Here is a 27,961-nt window from a genome sequence, read left to right on the forward strand (position 1 = left end):
AATTGCCTTTTCTTGTGAATGTATGTGTGCATGGTGCCCTATGCCAAGTGTTTCTGTGATCATAACCCTGACCAGGATAAAGGGGTTACTGTAAATGAGTAAAAATGGTTTTACTATTAAATTTAGTTTGTGCAATTTTTAAACACATCCCACACCAATGCCTTCACTTTCTTCATTTCTTAATTAAAGGGTCCCCCAAAACCTCTCACCTTGCCTCTGACTGAAGTGTTCATGAAAGATACAAATGTTACATTGAATGTCCCAAAAACTGCCATTAGACTTCTGTTGTACTTGGTCATCCACATACTACAGATGCAGTAAGTTAATAAACAAAACACTGGAGCATTCCTGTAAGGCATAGCATGAGCATGATATTAATACACAGTAGGATGCAAATGCCTGAGGAACTGTTTATGTATCTGTCCCTCTCTCTCTCTCTCTCTCGCTCACTGTCTATCTGTGTGTGTCTGTCTATCTGTCCCTCTCTCTCACTGTCTATCTGTGTCTGTCTATCTGTCTCTCTCTCCCTCTCACTGTCTATCTGTGTCTATCTGTCCCTCTTACTGTCTCTCCCCTCCTCTCTGTCTCTGTCCCTCTCTCCCCCTCTCTCTGTCCCTCTCTCTGTCTTCTCTCTCTCCCCCTCTCTCTGTCTATCTGTCCCTCTCTCCCCCTTGCTCTGTCTATCTGTCCCTCTCTCCCCCTTGCTCTGTCTATCTGTCCCTCTCTGTCTCTCTCCCCTCTCTCTGTCTATCTGTCCCTCTCTCCCCCTCTCTCTATCTGTCCCCCTCTCTCTGTCTCTCTCCCCTCTCTTTGTCTATCTGTCCCTTTCTCCCTCTCTCTGTCTGTCTTCTCTCTCACTCTATCTCTCTCTCCCCCTCTCTCTGTCTATCTGACCCCCTCTCTGTCTTCTTTCTCACTCTATCTCACCCTCTCTCTCTCTCTCTCTCTCTCTCTCTCTCACACACACACACACACACACACACACACATACACTCACTTTCTCACTCTGACTCTGATGTTTACGGGAAATTTCGTCTGTGCCTGACACATCTTCATCTGTAGCCTGTTCAACTCGGCCATCACGTGCCACACAGAATGAATAGTCACAGATGAAGAAGAAGAAGGAGAGAAGTCATCGGATTATATATACCGCTGAGTAGGGCAGGGATGGAGAGGGGGAGGGGATTATTGAGAATCGCTGAAGAAGTGATTAATAAAACAGAGGCAGGAAGTTATTGTTCAACCAACAAACCATTCATACACATATTTATTATCATAATATGCGGTTTTAAAACAAATTAAGTTTTGGTGTTACCGTTTTCCACATCCTGTAATACGACGTGCTGTTTCAGATGTAGCCTTTTGTGTGTGTGCTGGACCCGTAAAGACCCCGCCCACCGCGTCTGCGCCACGCCCGCTTACGCACGGGGCTCCCCTTGCTCTGAAAGAAGTGGGCGGAGTCTTTATTATGACTCACGCGCTGGCTCTCATCCCCCCGCCTCCCCGCCCTAAATATGCGTTTACATTCTCTATGGGGCTTTACTACTCAACTGTTTCAGGACACATAGGAAGACACACCTAAACGGAGACAAGTGCCCGAAAGAAACAGACCCATGCGGCTTCTTCTACCGCCCAGCTGAGTTCCTTCGACAGAAAAGTGTGCTTTAAAGTAAAGAAAACCTAAACAAAACATTAAGGTACGTGTCTTAAAGGTTTTAACAGCACGCGCATCTATTATGTTGTTGTGTGGCACGCGGGTGTTTGATGTCGTTTCTGCTGAAAGGAAAGCTCGCCTAATTTTTTTTTGTTTTTAAATATCACACTGTAACTTTCTGCTCTGACAACGAGGAGTGAAGGAAATTGAAATCTAGGTGATTAGGTTGGAACTGGAACAATAGTTTCACTAAAAAACCAATCCCACAAAAAAAAAAAAAAAAAAAAAAAAAAACGGCTAAAAAACCCTGTAAGTCCGCGTGCGTTGCTGGTTGAAGTCATTCATAGCGTTTGCTTTTGTTAGTAAACTGCAGGTTCAACTGTACTAGACGTCTATGTGTTGTTCAAAGCGTTGCATTCGTTAAATCACTCATTTGCATTACTAAACTGATAACAAAACACCATCAAGATACACTGACGTTAGTTTTCTGTAGCACACCTCATAATGCAATGATCTGCCAGTTTATTAGGTATATAAGTGGATCTGTAAGTGATAGACTAGCAGCACAATGTATAGTAAAGACAGATGTGTGGACTAAATTACATGCCTGCTTTAGTTTTAGTTCAGAAGAACCTGAGAGAGAGAGAGAGATACAGTGAATCAGACCACATGTCATGTACTCTGCAGTGCGAGTGTGTGGTCATATTTTCCATTTCTTCACACTTCTAGTCTTTTGAAGCACTTTTTCTTATTCTGTGCTCACACAACTCTATGTAGACATCAGATTATAAGTTCCTTTTGTTTTTCTCAGAAGTGACTGAGTCAACAGTCAGAACCGTGTTGTGAAAGAAACTATTTATACACCCAAGTTGCTCAAATCTTACACCTATGCCACGATCAGACAGTGATAAATGTTTGTAGTCGAACTCCAGTGACAGCGAGCTGTGTGTACCGGAGTGACTTCCTCAGTTTAGTGGGGACTTGGAGGGCCGGGAGGGGTAGATCCTGACCACATGTGTTTGCTATTTGGGGAGTATTTTGTCAAATGCCTTACATCTGTTTTGTGATCTTTGAACTAGTTTTCCTCCACCCCCCACCCCCCCCAACCCTCTGTGTAGCTCCCTCTTTCTTCCTCTGTTGCTTCCTAGTTTTCTTTCTGTCTTTGTACACAACCCCGTGAGGACGAGAGAAATGATGGAAAAAGAAGAAAGTGAGAACGTGAATACGAAAGCGCGGCCATGTCCTTTTCTTTCCTGTGCAGTAATGTGAGCAATGGTGAGAGGACTGAACAGTCATCTCTATACACTCTCAAGTGCATCTTGACACCAATCTGGCATCAAGTATGAAGATATCCTAGCAGTTACACAGGGGTTTACCCCAGCAACACATCATTTTTTACCCATATGGATCAATTTTTGTTTTGTGGTGTTGCCTCCCCACAGCTCCATGGTTCCCTAGTTGATGGCATTTGCATGTTTTCACCATGTCCGCCTGGGTTTCCTCTAGGTTCTCCAGTTTCCCCCCAAAAACCAAATGTTTGGCTAAGCTAAAATTGCCCCTTGGTGTGTATAGGCTCTGAATCCACCACAGCCCTGATCAGGATAAAGCGGTTACTGAAGAAGAACGAATGAATTCTGAAGCAGCTGTTTGTCCGACTGTCCTGTTTGATGATTGTCACAGTGTGTGACTCACTCTGAAACAGGTGTCATGACTACTCAGAAATCTGTTATGACTAAGCAAAGTATCACTAATAAAGCTACCTCTGTTAGACACCAAAGAACAGTGAGAATGATCTTGATGCAGTGATTCTCAATCATTGGTGTAATTGGTTGTGCAGCTGTGACTCTGATAGCTGGAATCCCTGCTTTATTCTCTGATAGCGCTCAACACAAACATTCCCATGAGTCAGCAGGCTACTGTGGTCCACACTGCATTCTGCCCATACTGCGCATTCAAGTCTCGAGTACAGATCTGCATGTACACGCTGACTAGATTTATCTACTAAGTACATACAGCAGTTGGAAAGTTGTTTCTTTTTTAATCTCATCAAGATTGAAGAGAATAAACTACTTCCCAGAACACATTGTCTGCATTTGTAAAATTGTTCTACAATAATTTTTTTTTTTTTTTATTTTTTTTTTTACTGCTCTTGACTCCTATTGGCCAAAATAATAACCTCAAGCATTAATTCATATTTTAATATTAATTCATATTAACTTTCTCATACTGTGTCTGTTTCTCTCATACTGTGTCTGTCTCATACTCTTTCCATCTCTCACTCCCTCTGTCTGTCTGGCCTTCTCTCTCTCTCTGTCCTTCTCTCGTGCTGTCTGTCTCTCTCTCTCCCTCTCTCTCTGTCCTTCTCTCGTGCTGTCTGTCTGTCTCTCTCACTGTCTGTCTATCTGTCCCTCTCTGTCTTTCTCTCTCTTTCTCTGTCTGTCCCTGTCTGTCTGTCTGTCTGTCCCTCTCTCAGTTCTACCTGTCCCTCTCTCAGTTGTTTCAAGTCAACACAACTGGTTGTTGGAACACAAAATCAATGTTTTGCAGCGGCCATTTCAGTCTCCTGATATGAACTCTATTTAAAATCTGTGGTGTGAGATGAGGAGGACAGTCCACATTTTACACCAATCTATTAATATAAAGGAGCTTGAAATGTTCAGCATGGAGGAGTGGATTCAGAGCCTCTACAACAGTGGTCACCATTCCTTTCTTCAGGCCTACCTTCCTGCAGGTTTCATCTCCAACCAAAATCTAACACACCTGTTTTAGTTGATCAAGAACTTCTTAAGGCAACGATTAGACGGTCACAATTATGGTTGGCGCTAAACGGTATGGCCGTTTCAATATGCATTCTTGTGCGATCTTGCGTCCTTGTCAAGCGTTCATGACGTCATTTTCGCTAAGGGAACACAGTGAGCATGGATACCTCCTGGTTTTTGCGGTGCATTGTGGGATTTTTTATTATTATTTTTTGGCTGTAAATGTTCCCATGTACTGGAAGGATTTTGTGATCGAGACAGCCGTTAAAACAGTGAACTCCCTGATCAGTGCACTGCTTACTGAACTAGAGAGCTGGGTGAGACATACCGATAGTCTTCAGTAAGGTAGATCTCCAGGACCAGGGTTGGTGACCACTGCTTTACAATATCTTCAACCTCGATTGAAATTACTTGGAGAGACGGGGGACATTACAGGGGAGGTGCCACAAAATATTATTAGTCGAAAACAAAAAATTTTTTTTTTTTAATGATTGGTTAGGTAAATTCATTATTTGGGGAGGAAAACAAAGCTTCATTATATGCTTTAATCATCTTTTATGGTCAGCTATTCATGGCACATTGTACACAGGGTGCCAATACATTTCTAGTTGAATGTAGATGGTGTGCTGTATATACTGAACTACAATAAAAGAAATTCAAAATGAATGTTTGGAAGTGAACGTTTAAACACCACTATATAAGTCTTGATCTGCAGTTCACACTGATGCCACATGCGCTTCCTCTGTAGCCAAGCTGAACTTTGATGCCTCCCTATGTTTGGCGGTTTCCTGCTTCCTCTGGTGGTTCTAAGTGTTAATTCTGCCACCATGTTCTTACTTATCTCTTTCACTGTAATCTTCTGAGAAAGTAACATGGCGTAGTTAAAATCTCTCTGCTGGTGCATCACACTTTTCTTAGGCAGTAAGTCACGACTCAGCATGCGTCTGTGTTCTGTATTCCTCAACTCGAAAGCACGAGTTGCTTGTTTACATCCTTTGTTTCTAGTTGCCATGGATTTCTACAGTGACCTCAGCATCCAGGGACTGGATTTTGACATGCGGTGGAGTTGTGTTGTTCCACTCTCAGCCCTGTGCTTTGATTGGATGATTGCATTAGAAAGCAGACGGCGTAAGCGAGAGTGTTTATAAATGCCCTATTCAGAACAGTGATACTGTAGGCTATAGACGTGCACACAAAAGATGTTTATTATTATTAATGTGCATGCTCTGATATGGTTGCATGCGAAAGTTTGGGCACCCCTGTCCAAATGATGTATTTTGTTGATTTTTGAAACGCAGAGACGTGATCACAATAACAATTTTTGCAAATGTTAATGCTCAGTTATGTTATATTTGATTAACTTAAAAGAAAAATATAATATATATGTATAATTGTGAAGTCTGAGAATTTTAATTGATTCATTAGGCCTAAATTGACTCATTAGTCAGGTCAAGAATTGTCATTATAACTCCAGTGAGTAATGCATTCTCTGAGTCTTCAAAACATTCAACAACCATGGGGTTAATCGGAAAATAAAGAACTTTGGGGTTGATCTCATCACACCACAACATCGTTGATTATTTTCCTGCAACAACACATCTCGTCTGGTCTTATAGTGTGGTATAAATGTTTAACAAGCCTTAGCTTGCAGTCATGTGATTCTTCAGCCATATACATCTTTAACACAGCGAGACACATTAATCTGGTCTTCAGGTCAGCATTCACATAATGACTACACAAAGATATGTGTGGAAAAAGATGGCTATATTATGAAATTGTAAAACCGCTAGAAATGTTCTTAAATACAGTATTGAACTGACATCGTCATTTCCATCCAAAGCATAGCTTTGTTGTTTTGTTCTTCCGCAAACAAAGAAACACCGGCCCGTGCCCACTATCCCACAGCTGTGAGGGATTGGAGGCAGAGAGAAATATGGAGGAGGGGGAGGAGCTCATGCACTGTCTGTATCACCACGGGTGGGATGTTTAATATAGGCTAATACAGAATGATGCAAGAGCGTTTGAATTTGGCCTGCATTCGCAGAGACACAATGCAGATTTCCTCTTCACCAAAAAAATAAAAAATAAACCTCTGAGCTACACAGCTGGATGAAATGCAAGTGAACTTAAGTAAAACACCAGGATGTTATGGTTGTGGAGATGGAGTGGTTTATGTAATGCTAGTGATCATTATGCGTTTGAGCCATTAGACACATCTCCTGTGTATATAAGTTGCTGTAATGTGAAGTAAGTGTGTGTGTGTGTGTGTGTGTGTGGGCGGGGGAGGGGGGGGGGTGTTGTGGAGTCCACAGAGTAATTGATCCACCTTGAGATTTGTGGTGCACATTGTTTTTTTTTTTTTTTTTTTTTTTAAATTCAGCTCATAGCTTTGAAATAGGCAGAAATATTACTCTAGTGTTTTCCTTTTCTTTTTTTCTTCCTCCCAAGCTCATGGAGAAAGTACTGATGGAGTTTAATGTCCAGGCCTAAAAATAAATACATACTGGAGGAGGACGCAGACACGAAATTACTGAAGCAAAGCATCTATAACTGTAACGGTGTAGGTTTTTACGCCTTTAATGCTATTTTTGTTCATTCTAAAATTTTAAGGTTACATTTGAAAACGTATGTATAAAAAGAAGTAGTCCATTAGAATACTCTGTGTGAAAGAGATGACGTGCCACCTGCCTGTATTGATGGACAGTGCCAGATCAGCAGTCTGGATGGCTTAGTCTCACAGTCTGGATAACGAGAACAGTTGTTGTTTTTAAAGTGTGTCTATGTGAGTGAGTGTCTATGTGAGCGTGTGCACACACTTATGCATGTGTGTTTTCAGGGTCTCCACTAATCCTTCTTATTCTGCTAGAGAGCCAATGAGAGACAATTACTGTTATCTGTCCACTCGGACACAACAGAGAACCTCAGATCCTCTCCTCTTATAAAAACACCACGATCACAAAAATGGACGAATATCGCTACCTTGTAAAAGTGTCATTACTCCTTTAGACCCCTTTTATGGTCTTTATCCATTTGTCATTTAATGTCTCAAATTTTATTAATGAGAGACACACAGCAGAGCATGTCACTTTAGACCCTGTCTTTGTGTCAAACCAACATGGCAAAGCATTGTACATTTACAGCTGCAATCAAAATGATTCAACCCCCATTGGAAATCAGGTTTATTGTCAAAATTGACTGACTTTCAGCTGTTTGAAAGGAACAAATGAAACAAAAGCAATTGAAATAGTTCAACACAACGAATGCTTCAAGTGGTTTCCCAAAATTCAACTGAAAATGCAACTTGTAATGACTTCTCCAGTCTCCAAATGATTCAACCCCTGAATAGAATCCTTCACAACAACACAAATATGCAGAACAGGTGTCGTCTCAAAAATTTTCAATGAAAACAATTCAGGCATATGCAGAATAGGAAATAAGTGTTTACAGGAGGAGAGACGCAGCCAAGTCACCCAGTAGAGTGGCGCATGTCATTTTGTACCGGAACCCGGATGTTAGCATCACACCAGTTCCCTCGACAAAAACCCAATAGGATTTTCACATAGACTTTTGTACTATTGCAGAAAAATAAGTTCTGTGACCAACAAAAGTTTACAACACTAACATGTTTTGTCCATCAAGATCATTTTCACAAATGAACACAACTTTTATGAAGTTTGAAACTTAAATACAATCGGCAGAAATAAACAGCTAACTGTATGCGATAAACGAACTACACCACGGTCGCTCGACTTCGTCACCATCGCCGAGCTTCCGATAACGTTTCCAAACTTGATTTAAAACATTTTCCATAATACGGATTTACTCTGTGGATGAATATTCATCCACGTGTTTTTTGAATTGTGCACAGCACACTTGAACCAGTTTGTCTGCAGAGTTTTTTTTTCCTGTTCGGCGTGATTACGTTTAATGTCCCCGGCAACATTTAGCGACATGTCCGTGTCATGATATCCCTTGTGCAAGCGCTGGAGCACGAAGTGAAGCTGGCAGCTTGAGCGCTAAAATGCTAATCCGTTTCCGGGTTTTGGCATACACCACGAAGTCATCCCTGCGCCACTCTATGGTGACTGGCTATAAGTTTAGGAAGAGCTTTATTTGATGCACAGAGGAATTTTCTGTGAGCGGAGGACGAACTTTAAAGTCAGTATCGCAGTTGATCATGTTCATGTAATCGTGGGCAGTCAAAATCGTAATCCAGATCAATATTCGTTTAATTGTGCAGTCCTAGCTGGAACACATGAAATGGTAGGCTGATTGACACGTCCAAAGTGTCAGTAGTGTATGAATGGGTGTGTGAATGAGTATGTGAGTGTGCCCTGCGATGGACTGGCACCCTGTCCAGGGTGTACCCCGCCTTGTGCCTTATGCTCAGTGGTTTAGGCTCCAGGTTCCCCGTGACCCTGAAGGATAAGCGGTATAGAAGGTGGATTATGGTCAGACAGCTTTGGTGCCACGGTAAAACTAGTGATTACCCCACCATTATACAAATCAACTGCTATGTATAGTATATTGAAAGAGCTGTATAATAATGTGTTATGAAAAACGTTTTATTTTATATTTATTTCCTCAATATTTCCCTAACTGAGTATAATACAAAACGACATACTGTTGTGTATAAGCATTCCATCTATTTGACGTCCCAAAAGCTACTTTCTCTGCTCTCATCCCTCCTTTCTTTTTTTTTTCTTCTCTCTCTCTCATTCACACACAGACGCATGCATGCACAACTCTCATTTTTGACGTAACAGGTGCCTGCCACAGCTGAAAAGAATCTATAGGTCTGCTATACTGCAACCTTTGTTCTACAGCACACAGCTGTTACACACACACACACACACACACACACCTGACCCTTTTGGAACAGTTGCTATATCCACTGGCCTCACGTTGATATAGTCGTATAGTGCTCTGAACACAGTGGTACAGGCCATTAAGCCATATGTCCCCAAATGTCAGGTGGACAGGTCTACATCAGCTACATGATTGCAATATATAGTTATACTGTATATAGAACCACACAGGTACTGAATAATTGGATTTAAGTCCAAGAAGAAATAATTACCCCTCAACAAGCAGTGATGCAATGGTGTGTGTGTGTGTGTGTGCGCCTTTGTTTGCACTACTCAGGCTGCTGTTTGAGCTCCTCTGAGTGCAGCAGGACAATAAAGAGCCTCTGCAGGTTCATCACATTCCTGCATTGTGACGTAAATTATGTTGTCATCAGTCTATTCACTCTATTCAGTCATTGCTGTGTTGGCAGACCACAAACATACATACACACGCGTGCACACACACACATATATACATGGATAGATATTGCATTTTAATGAGTTTAAAGAAACTTTTGATGTCATTTTCTTTTGAACCTCTGCAGGCATCTGGTCCAAATGCAGGTCCTAATGAAAGACCAGTTGCTGTAGAATGTTTATTGTAATCAGTGTTGACTTGGGTTATATTCAAGTTAAATAATTTTTTTTATCCCTCTTGCAATATGTGTATACGGTAGAAGAAATGCCCTGCCCCCCAGAATCATGATGCAACATGGACCAAGTATATATAGAGACAGGATCTTCACATATACAAGTAGATAAAGCGCAAATATTTCAACAAGCAGGATCATGTATCGGAAATTCCTCGTCTGTCGTAATCTGTATCCCTCTGGCATTTGCTCGATTTGGAAAAACAGCCAGATCAGAATTCGAGTGAAGGCAAGTCACAGAAGCAGGGGGAGTGGTTTGCTTTTTTAGTTACAGTAATAGTTTTTGTTAAGACATTACACAGCAGAAAAGTCCTGGGTGTGATCATGAGTGTTAATATTTATAGAGAGCCTGTTAATGTCAGGCCTTTTGTTTGTGATAATAGATTTGTGTGGGCCAAAATATATGTTTTGTAGTGGGTGAGGTGATCCTTACTTGCTGTGTTTGGTCTATGGGCAAGACAGGACAGGTAACATCTTATCATTCTGTCCTGGCTGAAAGTTTTATCTTCCCTTTAATCTTAAATTTAAATAACAACAACAAAACCCAACCTGTCTGGAATACTCTGCCTTCTCTGCATAGTTTACTCTACAGGGTGTTCCAAAAGTGTCCGTACATAGGGGACTATGTACGCCTGCACCACGTCGATTGTGTCTTCGTCAGTGGATGATTGTGGACGTCTGCTTCTCGGTCGGTCCGCAAAGTCTTTTTGAATTTATCGACAAGTTTGGCAACAGTGCTTGCCATGTTTCCTATTAAAATCCACGAATGATTTCAGTACGCTCTTCTTTTGTTAAAGGCATTCTTAAAGGCTATATAATATAAAATAAGAATGAAAAATTGTTAAAAAGGGTTAATATCCCCCTGTGTATGGAGACTTCTGGGGCACCCTATATTTAAACAGGCACTGGAGATATGTTGCCGTATTTCCTTCCTATTTTTGTTTCCTCACTCAGGATCTTTATGTGCTCCATTGAGACACCAGGTCTCCATAGAGTTGCAGGTTGTAACATGTTATGGCGTAGGGAGTGACGCACTGCTATGGTAGCAATTCGTGCTACGTGACAAATCACACCCTGTGTTCTTTATAGTGCACTGTTTACCGTTTTTCTGTTTTCTGTATAGTGCACTATTTTTGAGTGTCCCGGCAATTTGTAATCATGTACGAATGCATGGTGGGGAATACCTAGTGTGCTTATGAAATCCCATAATGGATTCTGATGGTGGATAAATGGTTGAGTACCTACTGTATACTGCACTTTGCTCTTTGGAGGAAATCTACAGCAAGACACCATTGTGGACACAGGAACACAAGCTTACAGTTAAAGAAAAGTTTGAACACTACAGTAAACGTAGCACTTACTGATCGGTGCTTAGATTTCATAAGTGTAGTACAGTGCAAGCTGTGTTTTAATTCAGTTGTTTTAACGCAAAGTTCCAGTATTCTCAATCTGCTCAGACACATTTTTACACCATTTAAGACACCAGTCCCCATTTCTTTTAGCATTTCTTCTGAAACATGAATCTGTATGTGTGTGTTTGCGCTTATGATTGTTTAGGCAACAGTGTATGTGAGTGTGTGGGTGTGTGGTAGTGCTAGTCAAATATGGTGGTAGCTATTTTAACAACTTTATTTAAATCATTAATAAAACCTTTTGTTATGTGCCATTGTAGGCAAATCATCAGTGACAGGATACTATGATTCGGACCAGATACAAACTTATCAGTCCAGAGTGTGTGTGTGTGTGTGTGTGTGTGTGTGTGTGTGTGTGTGTGTGTGTGTGTGTGTGTGTTACTCCTCTTATGCCACAAGAGTTATAACGGCTCATTTTTATGTATTAAAGAATGACGCTATACTTTTTATTCATCTATATTTATATGTAATGTTGCAAAGCATCCACAGAACAAGTTATTTCCTGCTATCATTACATTATAATAAACCATTAAGCATAAAGTCCTCTGCTCTGAAAACTTAAAATTACAACCTTACTGTACCTTTGATTGTTAAAAGTGCTGACACTGAGACTCCTCCTATAAATGTTAAATAAACAGCTGGCTGTTTAAATCTTCACAAGAGCGGCTATAATGTATTTTCTTTAAATGAAAGCAGATTTGAATTTTAAATGATATGGACGAGTCTGTGCAGGTGACTCGGTGGTTAAAGGGTCTGGGTTACTTATCAGAAGGCCGGCGGTGGTCAAGCCGTAGCACCACTTTTGGGCCCTTGAGCAAGGCCCTTAATCATGTCTGCTCTAACGGCACCGTATCGTCGCTGACTCTGAAAAGCATTTTACTGAACTGTAATGTATTGTGACCAAAAAAAAAAAAGAATCAACACCTTCTGACTACTCAGAATCACAAATTCAACAGCACCATGGTAGAAAAGTAACTATAATTGCCTACATTGATCAGTGTATTGTGAGAAATATTTCAGAGGATTTATTAGATTATGAAATATGATGACCAGCTGATAAAAACACACAGGACAGAATATAGACCAGTGGTTCACAATCCCATCCTAGGGAAATAACTTCTGGTGTGATGTGGAATTGGAAACCACTGGTTTACATCCAGCATGCTGTGTGTCATGTGTTATCAAATAGCAAAAGTCATGATCTTATAAGTCACCTGATGATTATTTTTTTCCTAAGGGAGTAAACATGTCATATTTCAGTACAGTAAGCACTGTTTCCAAGCAAAATATCGCATGCATACACACATTACAATAGTTTTGAGGAAGTTTAGAGAGGAAGTGTCTTAAATGCCAAAGTCATGCATACAACAACTCATTTTTTGCAATAGGTTCCAATGAATTACACGCAATGTTTTGTACATTTGCTTCTTCTAATGCAACGCATTTAGGTCAACTAGAAAACTAATTATCAAGGCCTACAGGAGCAGCGTACGAGCAAATGCAGTAACTCTTTTGATGTATCTTTTGACTTCCCCGTCAACAGATTAAAAAAGAATACCGCTGGACATTGGATGTTGTTTAATGTCACTGCTGAGTTCTGAGTAATGTAGACATCTGGTTTTCAGCAAATACCGGACACTAGGTGCATCTCGATCAGCTCCCTAGGTTGTGAATCTGTAGTATATCGTGTACATGAGTTCAGGCAATGGTAAGGACCTTGGCTCAGTACACATCGGGACACTGATGACTCAATTTCCAGCAACATGACTACATACTCGCTTTGTAAAACATCACCACTGGCATTTATCAACAACCGGCAGGACCGATATCTTTCTGACATTACATGTCATATAAATTTGTTCATTTAATCCCATGCGTTTCTGTCCTGGTACTTCAAACAGGAATGTAGGCCATCTAGTGGATTTTTTTTTTTTTTTTTTTTGTATTGATTGAGATGCATCCACTTATTTGGATTGGCAATTTATGTTATTGCATGATGACGTTGTGTCCGTTCAGTGCAAGATCTGAATTGCTGCACCACATACGTTCACCGCATGAAATACCGGGTATAGGTTCAAATAAGAAAATCTCTAATCTGATACTGTTTTGCACTCCTTTGAACAGTGGACTAGTTCAACAAGCAGACTTCATATAAAAGCCATAATGAACTTTCCTTTACTTTCACTCTAACCGTTGTTACCTAGATGACTCCGGATCCTCTCAAGGTTTCTTCTTCTTAACATCTTGGGGAGTTTTTTCCTTGCCACTGTCGCCACCGGCTTGCTCAATTGGGATTAATCCACACACTTAAAATCTGTATCCTGTTTATATATTTTCTGTAAAGCCGCTTTGAGACAATGACCGTTGTAAAAAGCGCTATACAAATAAAATTGGATTGAATTGATGCCAGTTTTATAGCCAGTAACCCCTTCCCTCCAGTGCTGATACTTAGTACTACATCAGTACCGCCGTATAGATTTCACACAAACACAAACCACCTACGTGTTCTCCTGATACACACTAACCGATGAGCCTCGAGTTTGACCTCGTTCTTTGAGATCAGGTGGTTTGGATTTTACTAACAGGCACATCAATTTGAACTCGCAGTGCCAAGGGATGCAGAAACATGTACAGTGTTAATTAGAGCATGTAGAGAATCAGATTCACATGTCTGAATGATGGTTTTTAGTGTAGAAGGCTTTGACTGTTTTTGAAACTACTTTCTAAGCATTCTGACAGCATGTTGGTACTGCTATTTTTCAGTCCGAGATAAGTCCAACTGATTCAACTTATTCATCATTTTATTTGACTGTTTTTCAAATTCACTACACAATGTGTCAAGCGGACCTGCTTCAAGTGCTCAGTAGTGCGCCTCTGTAAAGAATCAGAAACTGTACAAATGCTCAGGTGGGCTCGCACCTCTATGAGGGTTTTTTTTCGTTGTTCTCTGTCTTTTTCGGGGGATATGAAGCAATTTTCTGGTGAGTTCTAAAGGGCTGTTCTTTAAAAAGTGGTTTGTTTTGATTATTAAAACATTCTGAAACTTTTTTTTTTTTTTGTCTGTAGGCAAACTTCCTTGTTTTGAATATGAGTGCATGGTTGATTTGGCAGAACATATTCCCTGAGATCTGCCAAGACGGTTAGGACCTTTAAAAAGCTGTAGTATGGCAGCATAATCTGGATTTTATTCAAATTCCTATGCTAATTAGAAAATGCTAATTCATGCGTGTATTTGCAATTGCTTTAACTATGTGTGAGTTTATGATTGAAGACGATTCATATTTGATTGCAAGACATATATTTACAACAACGGGAAACGGCTACCAAAATCAATGTTTAAACTGGTGTGATGCTGCCATCTTACATTTTTTTTTTAATTAATTAATTTTTAAACAAAAAAAAAAAAAAAAACAATAGCCATCCTTATATTTGTGTTGGCACTTTCTCATCCACACACGCACAATCCTCAAACTCAGAAATAAAACACAAATGCAATCCCTTTTTGCATTTGCATTTTCCCTGTCAACAATGTCTGTCAGTCAGACACTATGGGTGGGACTTTTTGGTGTTTTGGAGGAAATTGCGAATTTGGTGTAACCCTTCTAACAGCTGTTGTGACCATATTGCATTTTCAGCCGTTAAACGCCTCCCCTTGCATGCCTGTGAAAGCAATCATGAATTTGAATCTAATTAAAAAAGTGATGCTCTCTTCTAATTATCGTATGTTCCAAATATCGTGTGTTGTTTCATAAAGATGATTCATAGGTAATGAGCATAATATTGTACATACTATACACCGGTTCATGAACTGTTTTCTGTCTTCCTCTAAGTACACACTGTGAATCACATGAGCACATGTTGTGGGGGGAAAAAAGCTTTGCGTATGACTAACTGCTTTCACAGCTTTTCGTCATCTCTGACACGCGAGGGGTGGCATTTGACAGCAGGGGATGCAAAACAGGCGGTGGCACCTGTTACAAAGTTAAACCATTTCCTCCAAAACACCAAAAACTATTGCCAATACCAAATAGACGTTTGAATTAGCCTTATTAAATAAGCATCTGAATTTGAATAATGTCTGGAATGTTCTGTTATACTGTAATGTGTGAGACATCTCCCTCTCTCTCTCTCCCTCTCTCTCTCCCTCTCTCTCTCTTCTTTACTGGTTCATTGACACTGCCATTTCTATGGGAAGTTATTGACTTTGTGGATTGTAAAATCTAAACAAATAAATAAATAAACTACAGCAATTGGGTCTGATTCAGATCCAAATGCAGATTAATTTCCAGAGAAACCGTGTATTTTACAGTCGCTTGTTGACGAGGTTTCGCATTTTAAAACTGTAGCACTTACATCAACACAATCCAAAGCAGATTTATTCTGGAATGTTTGTAGACAGAGTTGTTGGAGGTCAGCAGAGCATTTACCAAATGGCTGAAAATGGTGAATAGAATACACAAATATGTACTTTATTATATTTTTACTATTGCTGTAACTGAGAACACTTATTGGACTCGTAAAATTGTAATCTGTTTGAATGAAAGGAGCAATGTGTGAAAGAAAAGAACAATATGGAGTAGGGATTACAGTCAGGGCAGGGCTGTGAGAGGATGGAGGGGAAATTATACATTTGGGGTGTGTGTGGGGCTTGCGGTGGAATTGATGGTGTTAAAAAAAGGTCTGTTGCTGGGTATAATAAAATTTAAGTCTGAAGAAGAAACTGGTGGCCATGTTTAGAATGACAACTGAGAGTGATGCAGTAGCAGCATGCAGCCAGTTAAAGGGGGTTTGAAGGAGAGTGACGGGGTAAATTTGGCCTCCTGCCGAGTCTAAAGCATACTCCACAAGAAAGGCAGAGGGTCAGATGGTGTAATAGACTGCCAGCTGCTCCTTTTTCCTCCCTTCATTGCTCTTTCACTTCAGGTCCCACCGAGAACCTCGGCACAGTCGGACAAAGACATGGCCATCCTCTCTACTCTGTCTGATGCTTTCATTTTTAATCCTCACTGCTGAACCGGCTCCAACACGAACGACTCATTCAGGCGTTTTTTAGTACATCTGTGTTCTGTTTTAGGGACCTCTTGGTTACTCACAGTGACACATATGTGCTCATTAGCATTAGTACATGGTAATAGAGGAGGCTGTAACTGATGAATGGCCCCGTGTTACAGGTCTCTAGTTTGGGTGTTGATATTGTGTCATAAAATCCAAATGTGTGGTGATGATGAAACATAATTCACTTGAGACACTTGAGCAAACGTGCACTCTAGCTGAAGCCCATGTGACTTTGGCTCAGATGTCATGCGCATCATTCATATCGAGACATTATAAGAGTCAGTCGGAGAGGTTGCGACCCTCAGTAAATCCAAAGCATGTGAAACTATTTTCAACTTATGTATATATAATTTTATACTCTCATGCAATAATATGGTCTGGGGAAAACCCAGTGTCACTGTGGCTGAATTTTGCCATGGCCAAAAAAGGGTTTTTTTATTTTTTATTTTTTATTTTGGTTTGTTTTTGTTTTTCTAAGCAGTATACTTTGACACTTTAACGTTTTAATATTTGCCTATGCTATCTTCTTACAAAGGTGACATTGAACAAGCAGGCAGTTTTTAGAAATACTGTGGTGAAAACTAAAGGTCTGTCTAAAGGTGTCGAAAACCCTGCTAGCGAAGTAAGTTTTCCTCACATAGTAAATGTCACAGTTTGATCAAGTTGTTGGATAGCTATGTACTATAGCACAATGGACCTAATCGATTCAGTTTGTTTTCAGATACCGGTTGACAAAATGTCTTATCTTTGTGCAAATTCTGCTGTGGATGAACAGAAACAGTTCTGCTCAATGAACTTCAATACACATTTGTGTGATTTGCTTTTCCACATGCTCAGGACCAGCTCACCCACAGAACCAATAGGAAGTGGCAAGGGTGGGGATGTGTGTGTGTGTGTGTGTGTGTGTGTGTGTGTTTTTAAGGTTTTGAACAACATGAAAGCAGGCTAGGCACTGATAAACATATGCCTCCTCGACACCTTCAAGTCTACTTAATTAATGACTAAGTAGACTGTTTAACAAGCATTTCCTTTACACACAAAGTCACCCCCCCCACATACACGCACCCTTGATCTTAAAAGGGATAAATGTCTATAATTTCTGAAGACACGGTTCCACACAGGGGAAGTCACACTGCTCTGTAGAGCACTGGTGTTCTTCTGTACGAACAATTCAAGCATTGGTTTGAGGCAGGCAGGGTTTTTGTTATTAGTATTATCAGTGGTGGTGGTAGTGGCTGACCATTCATATTGATTGTGTTTACGTTTGTTACCTAACATCAACCTAGAGAAGTTTATGTTCTGTACTCATGATTGCCGTCTCAGTGAGTCAGTTAGAGGTGTTAATATGTGGTTGAAATGCTTTAGATCAAACGGAAGAGATATGTTGTATGGTTATTTTGAATAATGCAAGTTTCGGTTCCCATAAATTGATAATGGGGCATTTGTATATCACTTGAGGAGATTAGTTACATAGTAGACCTGTGGATATGATAAACAACCTTAATTCAGCAATCCGAGTGAAGGAAGTAGTCCAGCCTTAGCTTTCTCACACACACACACACACATATATACACACACACACACACACCCACACACACACAATATATATATATATATATATATATATAATAAAATTTTGTTTGTTTTGTTCTTATGAATAATTCATGGTCTTAAATTTAAAAGCTGGAGGTCATGTGATGCATGAGAAATGTGAACAGCATGCAGTATTTTACATCTTATCCATTCCAGGTTTGTGAAAATGCAGTAATTTCATATTAAAAGCAGTCTAATTTGGATCTCTTTTGGAATAGTTCCCACCTGTGTACATATACAGTTCCAACAGGATTGTTAGACTGGTTTTGTTGTCAGTTTGCACCATCTAGTGGCTGTAGAGTGACATTACATTCACTCACCAAGCAATAACCATAGTGCGTATATAACCGAGAAACACAAAACGGGTTGAACTAGGAAACCTATGCTGAAGAAGTTTATATATCAAAACATTTAATACCACAATAACCCCAGGCTTTCAAAGCTTACACAAAACAAAAAGTACTGAAAACTACCCTTCCATAATGCTAAACAATAAATCAGGTTAAAGTTCTTTAGGGAAATGCAAATCGAGTTTAAGCCCATGACCCGCCATTACTGTAGCATTGGTACTGTATCTTGTATCTTGTAGCATTGGTACTGTATCTTGGCAATTACAATTTACCAGAGCTGCACTTTAGTCACGGGCTCCAGCTGCACCGACCTGCACACTTTCATGGTTTCCTGCGTCCACCCCAACACCCTTGATCCCAGCTCATTATTTATTTGGCATGGGTCCGACTCCACCTCCTGGACTTTTTGGTTCTTCGGCGAGGAAAATTTACGTACCCCTTGCAGAATCTGCAAAATGTTCATATATTTTTTTTCGAATAAGAGGGATCATAAAAATTTCATTTAGGTTTTTATTTAGTCCTGTCCTGAATAAGCTATTTCACATAAACAGATGTTTACATATAGTCCACAAGACACAATAATAACTGAATTTACACAAATGAACCAGTTCAAAAGTTTACATATGCTTGATAACTTTACATATGTAAACTGTTCAAAACTGTGATCGGTGTAAACTGTTATCTATGTGTTTCAAAATAATATCTTATGTAGTTTCTGAAGGGCAGCAGTAAATGGGGGGGGGGGGGGGGGGGGGGTCTTTAAACAATGCTGCTGGAAAAAAAACAAACTGGTTCATTTGTGTAAATTCAGTTATTATTGAGTCTTGTGTACTATATGTAAACATCTCATGTGAAATAGCTTATTCAGGGCAGAACTAAATAAAAAACTAAATGCAATTTTAATGATCCCTCTTTTTTTAATGATTAACGTTTTGCAGGTTCTGTCAGGAATATGTACATTTATGAGCAGAACTGTGGAACAAAAATAATTGCGGTATTGTTTTACAGAGCTCTATAAATGCTCTATAATATAGGACAGTTTGATAAGGTTTCATCTCTGCTTCCAGATTGTGCACCATATCACACAATTGGTTTTATTATTAAATGACGGGAAATGCAATTACTTAAAAAGTATACTGCAAAACGAACACCTTATGTTGTCGATTAACATCCATCTGTAGCTGGACGAGGCTTTAATTTAATAAGAAACACCGGTTATTCGTTCGCATAATAAATTGTAAACTGACTGGGTGAAATATGTGCAATCTGGCAACCCCCGTGTGCCCACTCCTACAGGATCACGGATTCTCGACCAGGGTTGGGCTGATCATAAAACACTCATAAGTGCAGTTCTTCACTCCAGTACAACATCAAATGCGAGCCGCTGTGTATCGCTTTGCTCTTTATCGAAACTCTGCTCAGTCTTCACCTCCTTACTCTGAACATCTGCTTTACGTTAATCCGACATGGACACCGTGTTCAGGTACTCCGAGTTCCCGCTCCTGCCAGGTGAGATCTCCAGTACGGTTTCATACGAGATTTAATGTGTTTAATGGAACTAAGCCATTTTCTTTGGGGGAAATACTGTTCCTGAAGATCATCCACATGTTCTTCCATTCTGTCTCAACTTTCTTCATAGAAGTTTCATCGTAGACTCTCAGAAATAAAGATACCAAACTGTACTTTTGATAGTAGATGGATTAGTACCATTAATTGAATTTTAGGATATACTTTTAGTATGTATGTTTTTACTTGAAAACATGAATTGGTGTATCTTTGACAATAATTTAATGACACTGATTTTGTATTTAAGTCTTTATTCCAAGAGCTAATTAAAGGTACAACACACGCACCTTCCCAGATAAACAATACCATTATTTACCTTTCATTCAGAAGCTGTGGTGTTGCAGGGTTGTAATTTATGTGATAACTAAATGTAATATACTCGTAGATATGACAGCCAAGTAAACAGGATGCGTTTTCCGGTTCCCTCCTCAGCTTGTTTATAAGGCAATAAATTTCATGGGGGAATTCTGAGGATTCTGATTTATTTCTGTCACTGAGCCGCTTTGACTTCTATAACAATATTTGATTGGCAGAGAAGGAAGCAACAACAGCCTACTCTGTTAATTATTATATGCTTTTATGCATGTTTTTCTAAATGATTGTGATTAGTGTCAGCTCCTGGTTTTTTTGTTTGTTTAGTTTTTTTAATAAGAATTATGCAGTCCACATACCTAAGATTAGCACATCAGTTCTCTCTCAAGTTACACCAGCTTGTCACTGGGGTGGTAACATTAAGGGTGTGGTGTTAGTTAGGGGAAAAAAATCATTGTAAATGAAGACCAGTTAAGTTTTTTAACGGTTGCTGTTTGAGAGTGTGATTGAGGGGAGGTTTACATATCATAAGGAATAGTATATGTCTGAGTTTATGGGGGTTTTGTTCATTTGTTGTTGTTGTTGTTGTTGTTGTTGTTGTTTTTACATTTGGCATGTATGTATATTAGTTATAAAAATGATGGTGACTTCTCATGTTTTTTATTTAAAGTTCCCTTCACTGTCAGGGATAAAAGTACTGTACAGGTACATTTTGTTCTCGGGTATAAATATATGCTCAAAAGTACATCAGTGATCCTTAAGGTCCAATTTTATGGGCTTTAATGTTCTTACTTTAGAAAAGATACATAAGACACATCCATGAACATATTGCTGTCACAAGTATTTATATTTAATTTTTCTTTTCTTTTCTGAGGGTGGCATTTGGGCGTCACTTTATGGTCAACGAACCCAAATCTGAGACCTGACCCGTTTCTGTTTCTCTCTCTGTCTTTGTTTTAGGTCTGGACCAATCCGAGTTGCCAACAAGATTGTTGCCTCGCGTGCGGACCATCATGGCAGAGCCGGACTACATGGATGGAGACTGCGATGAGCTCATTCAGCCCAAGAAACTCATCAACCCAGTGAAGACTTCCAGGAACCACCAAGATCTCCACCGAGAACTCCTTATGAATCAGAAGAGGTGAGCCTCCAAGAAGTCTCCTCTATCTTCTTCATCTCAATTAGATTTCTTTCTTTCTTTTCTGCTTGGCATTAGGATTCATATCTACCACCACCTACTAATTCTAGCTTATCATCAGCATGGTGTTGTAGAGCACATCACATGATCTGTTATTTACTGAGCAGGAAGCCTGATCATATTTACTTTCCTCATGCTGTACTGCTCTATCTTATGACCTCCACTGAAACTTGCCTTTCACCTGACCAGAGTTTAAGTAAGGAGTCAAATATGGCAGAGCATGCTGTTATAGGAAAATTATCCAAGACGGATTGGTGAGTGGTGTTTTTAAAAAGATTTATTATTTTCCTGTAACAGCATGTCCTGAAGTGTTTTACCACAGCCATTTGCCAATGATTACAGTTTAAACATTAATTAATGACAGGTCTTTCTTTTTATCCATGGTTCCTGTTATCGGTTCCATTATATCTATAAACAGTCATTTTCTCAGCAGTCTCTCTTTTTCCCCCTAATTTCTCCATCTTATTTTATCTTATCTTTTTCTGTCTTGAAGTGTCTGAAATAAGGTTAAAAAAAAAAAGAGAGAAAGAAAAAAGCAGTTTGTCATGTTCCAGAGAAACTTTCCCATGGCAGAAAACTTACTGTTGGTTACAAACTACTGAAACAGGAGACTCCTTCCATGAATATTAAACAACTATCTTCTCACAGAAAACTTCATCGTATTTTGTGGCTTTCTTTGTTAAATAACAGCTTGTTTTTAAATCAATTCTTTACTGGTCATAGATTAGGTGGAGTGCTCATCGTACAAGTCTCTGCGAACGAGTTGCTATAGAAATGATTGAACATATCAGAACAAGCATCTTAATATAAACCTGTGAACCACTACTGAGCTGCTGTTAAAGTAAATTAATCAACACCTTCTGACCAATCAGATTCAAGAATTCAACAGCACTGTGGTATAACAGACAATAGGATACAGGAGCATGCCTCAGGGTTCAGCTTTTATGTGGTTCAATGTGTCTGTACACTCCAGAGGTGGAAAAAACAGCCTTAAATTGTTAGAGCTGCCAATTTCTGATGTAAAACATTTTCCTGGCGGGTCATTTCGTACCGTGCTGTCTGTCTCCAAGCAGACAGGAATGAGGGGAAAAATGTTAAGATGAAGCCAGTAATGTCCGTCTCTGTCTCGCTTTCTCTTGCTTGATGGTTATTTGCTCTTCTCTCGATGAACATACACACCTGGGTACACATTATATGTTTTATAGCTTTAAGGAAGTACAGCTGAAGATGTACAACCATGCCAAATTAGTTCCCCGTCCTTGTCCTTGCTTTTCACTTGAGTGGTTGAGGATTGTTATTACATAAATCATGTCTACTACAGATCTAAACTATTTAACTGTCATCACTGCTGATGGTTAGTAGAAATGATCACTGGTAGAATTGCATTGTATTGGTTTGTGTGTGTGTGTGTGTGTGTGTGTGTGTGTGTGTGTGTGTGAGATGGCTGAAAGTATAGCAGATTTACACTGTCTGGATTGGGCTTAGTTCCAGCAGTGATGCATGCCAAGCGTAGGGATGAGCAGAGATGAACAGTTACATAAGCAGGAGTACAGCATCATCCCTCACATCACTCTTGTTTTTATGCCCTCCTTCCGCCTTTCCTTCCATCTCTCACACTCTCCCACGGTCTCTTCCCCCTCCTTCGTCTTCATCACTTAGAAGTGTTTGTATGCATATTAAAGATTAAAGTGGTCACATAATCGTTTCAGCAGGCAGAGCAGAATGTGAAGAGCAGAGCGTGATGGAGGCAGACTACAATGTCATGGATTACATAACAGCGGGTCGGTGCGAGCTGGAGGAGTTTATGTAATAAAGTGTTTGTCCTCTGCCTTTTATTGTGTTGGATTTTAGTTCATCTCTCAGATTTGTGCAGTCAGAGCAAATCATGGAAAGTGGAGTCTGTCTGAGAGGGTATTCTAGTCTTTCAGTCTGTGCTGTGTGAATTGGTAGCCAGTTAAACCTGGGAAGTGCTTTAAACTTCTCTCATACTTGTCATAGTGGCTGCTTCTAGCTAGTGACTCTGCGATTACAAGGTTAGTTATGGATTATAGAAGTCAATGACCGGATTCTGTGTGCTTTTTTTATTGCTTTTTGGGTTCAGCTCACGAAAACCCCAAAAACCAAAGTACAACTTTAAGTTCCCGGATGATGCACTCATTCAACAGAAACAACGACGTGTGGAATGATGGACACTTCATGCACTTAACAGTCGCCGCATTCCTTACATAGTGGATGGGGAGGGGATATATCGGGCTCAGATGCTGAACGAAAAAAAATGCTGTTTACATTGCCAGCAGCCATAGCCACAAAAACAACTTACTATATTGATTTTAAAGTGTGCAAGCAGAATTCGCCTGCGGAGACGATTGCGCCTCCGTGACTGAGGTCTTGTTGGGCATAAAAGGAATCATTGACATCTTAACATTAAACATTAACATAAACATTAAAATGTATCAATTATTTTTTGTTAACTGTTTGGCTATTTCGCTAATGCTAGTGCCATTGCATTACGAGCGTTTGACTCGATTTGTCCACGACCAGTAAACAGCATGTACTTCTGTTTTGAACAATACCCAAAGTGTGCCATTTGAGACGATACTACCCTTCTAAAATTCATACATTAGATGGCAGAGTGTATAGTGCATAGTATAAGTATATAGTGTATAGTATGGCATTCGAAACACACTATTAAGCTTTCTATTAATTATCATTACCAGCCATTATTACGTATACTGATATGTCTGAAACGTAGTATGTCCCATAAATGGACCGTTCCGCATGGATGGTTTGGCAATAAGAAATTATCAGTTGGAGCAAAGGTCACTTGGGATGTTTATAAGAAACTTTATAGTTCACTTTATAGCTTCATCAACAGGTTATTGCTGTATTGTTGTGATGTTCATTGCCCTCATAATGTTCTTCTAATATAATTAGTAGTTACTATTAATAGTCACATTCTACTTTAGTTTATGTAAATGTAGCTGCTTTGCCAAATTGCTCACTTTTTGAATCTGCTTAGGAGTACTAATCAACTTTGTCATGCATTCAGTCTAAAGTAAATTTTGGATAAAAAAGGCAGATTGTGACTGTTTATTCCCATCAGGTTTGTAGTGAGTGTCAAGGGTGCTTTTAAACAGACCCCCTGTCATGCAGCACATCTCATTTCCGTCATCCGTTATCATTCTCTGGCCTTTTTTGCCTTCCTTCGATTTTCTTTCTTTCTTTCCAGATGTTGAAGATTTGTTTCAGTCAGACCATTCTTGAGCACAATGGCTTTTATATGCCTTGCCAACCCAGAGCAAACTGCATACCCATCATAAGACAGTAGTGAAGATTTAACCCCAATTTCATCCAAAAGGTTTATTCGGACTTTCACACAGTAAGTTCTTCCTGTCGCACAAGCAGAAAGTGTGAGGGCGATGCTCATCACACACTCCCTCTTCCTCTGAGACTTATGCGGCTCTCCCACCACATCTTTTCAGACTGTTTCTCATATGCAGTGTCAGAAGGCAACTGAACACACGCTGACTGACTTTTTCCATGTACATGAGCTCGTAAATGTAAATGTAGTGGCCATCTCTCCCAGAGAGCAGGCCTAATCATGCATGGCCATGGGCTACGGATGGCGCTGTGGCATCAAGATTTGAACTCATGACCTCTTTTCTGTTGTGCCATTTGGAAGACACTGGAAAAAAATTGAGACACTGGAACAGGAGACATAACTTTTTTTGGATTTAGGAGTATTTAGGTGCAGTAAAGCTATGCAATCATTTAATTAGGTTTAGTTTGACACTGGTTACACTATAGTTTCCATTGTGTGGTGTGTGTGTGTGTGTGTGTGTGTGTGTGTGTGTGTATATGTGAAGAATTCTTACATTATATAAGATCATAACATCAGATTATGTAACTTTCCCTGATCTGGGGACAGGGCTTACCATGATGGCACATGGAGAACTGTGTCAGGCATTGCTTGATGTCAGTTGTGGCCTGATATTCTCACTCTTTTCATCATTATTTCTTGTGCATACACATGCTGATGTTATCCAAAATCACTTTTTTTTAAAACAATTTTTAACCATGGACAGTAAAAATGTGTCTCATTTGGTCTAATACTCTGCAACAGTATTTTCCATAAGTAGGATTATGCTTCCCTAGAAGTGTGTTTTCTTATTATGCATTTTTGTGTCTTAGGGGTCTGGCTCCACAGAACAAGCCTGAGTTACAGAAAGTGATGGAGAAGAGGAAGAGAGATCAAGTTCTGAAGGCTCAACTGGCAGAGCAAGAAGCTCATAAGAAGCAGACTGACCTGGAGATCGAGCTCATGAAGAGACAGCAGAAACTTGAACAGGTACCAGAAGGACATATCGAATACAAAAACATTAGTCAGATTGAACAGATAATATGTTCCAAATGAATACAACTAGATACAAATCAGAGGTGCACTATTAGTTTTTGAAGAAAGATTGCCGGAAAGGGCATCTAATTAACACTAGATCCCACTGGCTGGAACAAAAAAAGGAACATGAGTGGGAAGTTTTTACTTTCATGCAATGCTGTTCACGAGTAAGAAGCTCACTGGACAAACAACAACCATGACAGTTAACATGAATGTACAGTGGTCCTTAAATGCACATTGGTTTAAATTAGGATACTGGTTTGTTTATATTTTGGAAGCTAGAACCAACTAAATTAGTTATTTAATTAAAATAAAGAAAATAAATAAAAATCATGCAGGAACAAACAAACAAAAAAGATTGGATGAGTGGGATAAGAAAAACAGTCCCTCACACTCTAGTTGAGATCAGTTATGAACCTGAGTGAAGTAGCTGAGGTTGAGGAACTGTCCGGGCCAGAATTCACAGGTTCTATGAGTTCTCTGTGTTTCTGTTTGTAGGCAATTTTCCAATTTTAGGCCACTTTGGATTTAAATCTGAATGCAGATACAAATGTGTGGAGCACTAAACAGATAGACAAATTAGCAATGCATTACACCTAGTACGCGTACACACACGCACCAAGATAGCAAAAGGTAAAATAGGGCATGCATATGTACAGACTGAAAAGCCTTTCTGTCTCTTTGTCTCTAGTTGGAGCTGGAGCAACAGAAGATGGATGAGGAGCAGGAGAACACGCCGGAATTTGTCAAAATGAAAAGCAATCTAAGAAGAACCAAACAGGAGGTGGAAGAGCAGGAGCGAACCACTTAGACACATTGGGATAGATTTGGGAAAGGTCCATGGCACATGATGACATGGCAACTGGACTGCAGCTTATGGGGGTTTCCTGGTGTTCTTGCTCCCTGTGTTCCTGTGAAATAAGTGACCACATTTGGTTCCTATTGCCTGCTTGCAGACACGACCAGTATTCACTTAACCTCTTTATGCTGAACACCTGCAACTAACAAAGAGGTTGAAAGAAAAAAAACACACACACACACTCAGACATGACGAAGCAGCCTTGTTTTCACTGGCTGCCAGCGTTTGGTGAACTTGCATGGCAAGATGAACAGAAAATACACAGTCTCTTTCCATTGGTTTCTCTTTCTTTGCCTCGCTTTTTTTTGTGAAAAACAAAAACCACTCAAAGAATTTTTAAATTATTTTTTATCTCCACATGTTTAAAATGGGACACTGGATGGACTCTTGTAAGCCAAAATAATGAGATTTGTTTGGTTGGTTTTGGATGGAGAGCGGGTCTTCTGAGAACGTTCTGGTTAATGATCAAATCAAAAATAAAAAAAATCACAGTTTCAATTTTGAATTCTTGTCAGTACAGCGTTCAAATATTTGTTGTGTGATGTACAGAGCTTGCTTTTTTGCCGTTTTATTTCCCATATTTTGTGCACTCATCTCTTTTAAGCAATAGTAGATCTAGGTTGATGTGTCTCAGGATTTTTTTTTTTGTTTTTTTTTTTTACATATTTGTTCAGTATGTTACAGAGTGCTGTGTTAAAGCACTTTGTATGTTTTCCACAACTGAATAGCAGTTATTGAGTGTGAGAACCTCTAGAAACAATGCATTTATTTGTTAGTTCAGTATTGAGGACTCTTAGATTTATGTAGATTTGAGCCAATAATGAACCGGTAATGCTGTCTTTAAATTGTAAACCCTCTTTTAATAAATATTATTTTGTCATGTTATTTTGACTGATGAGACTCAAATTCATATGTTAACACTTTTGATTTTACAGATTTAAATATTATACAGATTTGAATAATATCAGAAGATGAGCTGTAAGACTGTACACTTAGTTATGAGAGTTTAGCAAAAGAGTAGGTGGAAAAAAACCCAACAAGATTAGCATATTGTGATCCTTCAGCACTGTTGACTGACGATTCACAGCCCAGAAATACCACTTTTTCTTTTGCGATAGCGATACTGAAACCTTGGGTATTGGCTGGTTTTTCAATATATTTTCACTATTAAGCTTTAAAATGAGCAATATTTAATTGAAGCACATCACTTCAAATCACATCGCTGTGTTCAAAGCCCAAGTAAAAAAAAAATAATAAAAAACTAATTCCAGTACAACTCATTTATACAAAGAAAGAAATTTAATAACATG

The 27,961-nt window shown here is 39.5% G+C and overlaps 1 protein-coding gene across 2 annotated transcripts; it reads left to right on the forward strand.

Annotated features, from left to right (window-relative positions):
• The first annotated feature begins 1,545 nt into the window (after positions 1-1,545).
• Positions 1,546-27,536, forward strand: fam107b (family with sequence similarity 107 member B). 2 transcript variants are annotated; one of them, XM_017466608.3, is made up of 4 exons: positions 1,546-1,697; positions 21,159-21,339; positions 25,588-25,744; positions 26,484-27,536. In XM_017466608.3, the coding sequence occupies exons 2-4, from the start codon at positions 21,212-21,214 to the stop codon at positions 26,601-26,603; spliced, it is 405 nt and encodes a 134-aa protein (XP_017322097.1). In that variant the 5' UTR covers positions 1,546-1,697; positions 21,159-21,211; the 3' UTR covers positions 26,604-27,536. The 2 variants fall into 2 exon arrangements, with proteins under 2 accessions (XP_017322097.1, XP_017322096.1); XM_017466607.2 differs by lacking the exon at positions 1,546-1,697 and adding an exon at positions 19,679-19,829.
• The last annotated feature ends 425 nt before the right edge of the window (positions 27,537-27,961 follow it).

Source organism: Ictalurus punctatus, chromosome 4, assembly GCF_001660625.3.
Source record: "Ictalurus punctatus breed USDA103 chromosome 4, Coco_2.0, whole genome shotgun sequence".
NCBI lineage: Eukaryota > Metazoa > Chordata > Actinopteri > Siluriformes > Ictaluridae > Ictalurus > Ictalurus punctatus.

Excerpts from the sequence above, each read along its gene's own strand:
- fam107b (XM_017466607.2), top strand. The coding sequence starts at position 19,787 with ATGGACACCGTGTTCAGGTACTCCGAGTTCCCGCTCCTGCCAG. Across the intron at positions 19,830-21,158 it reads CGAGTTCCCGCTCCTGCCAG|GTCTGGACCAATCCGAGTTG; the intron begins GTGAGATCTCCA and ends TCTTTGTTTTAG. Across the intron at positions 25,745-26,483 it reads GACAGCAGAAACTTGAACAG|TTGGAGCTGGAGCAACAGAA; the intron begins GTACCAGAAGGA and ends CTTTGTCTCTAG.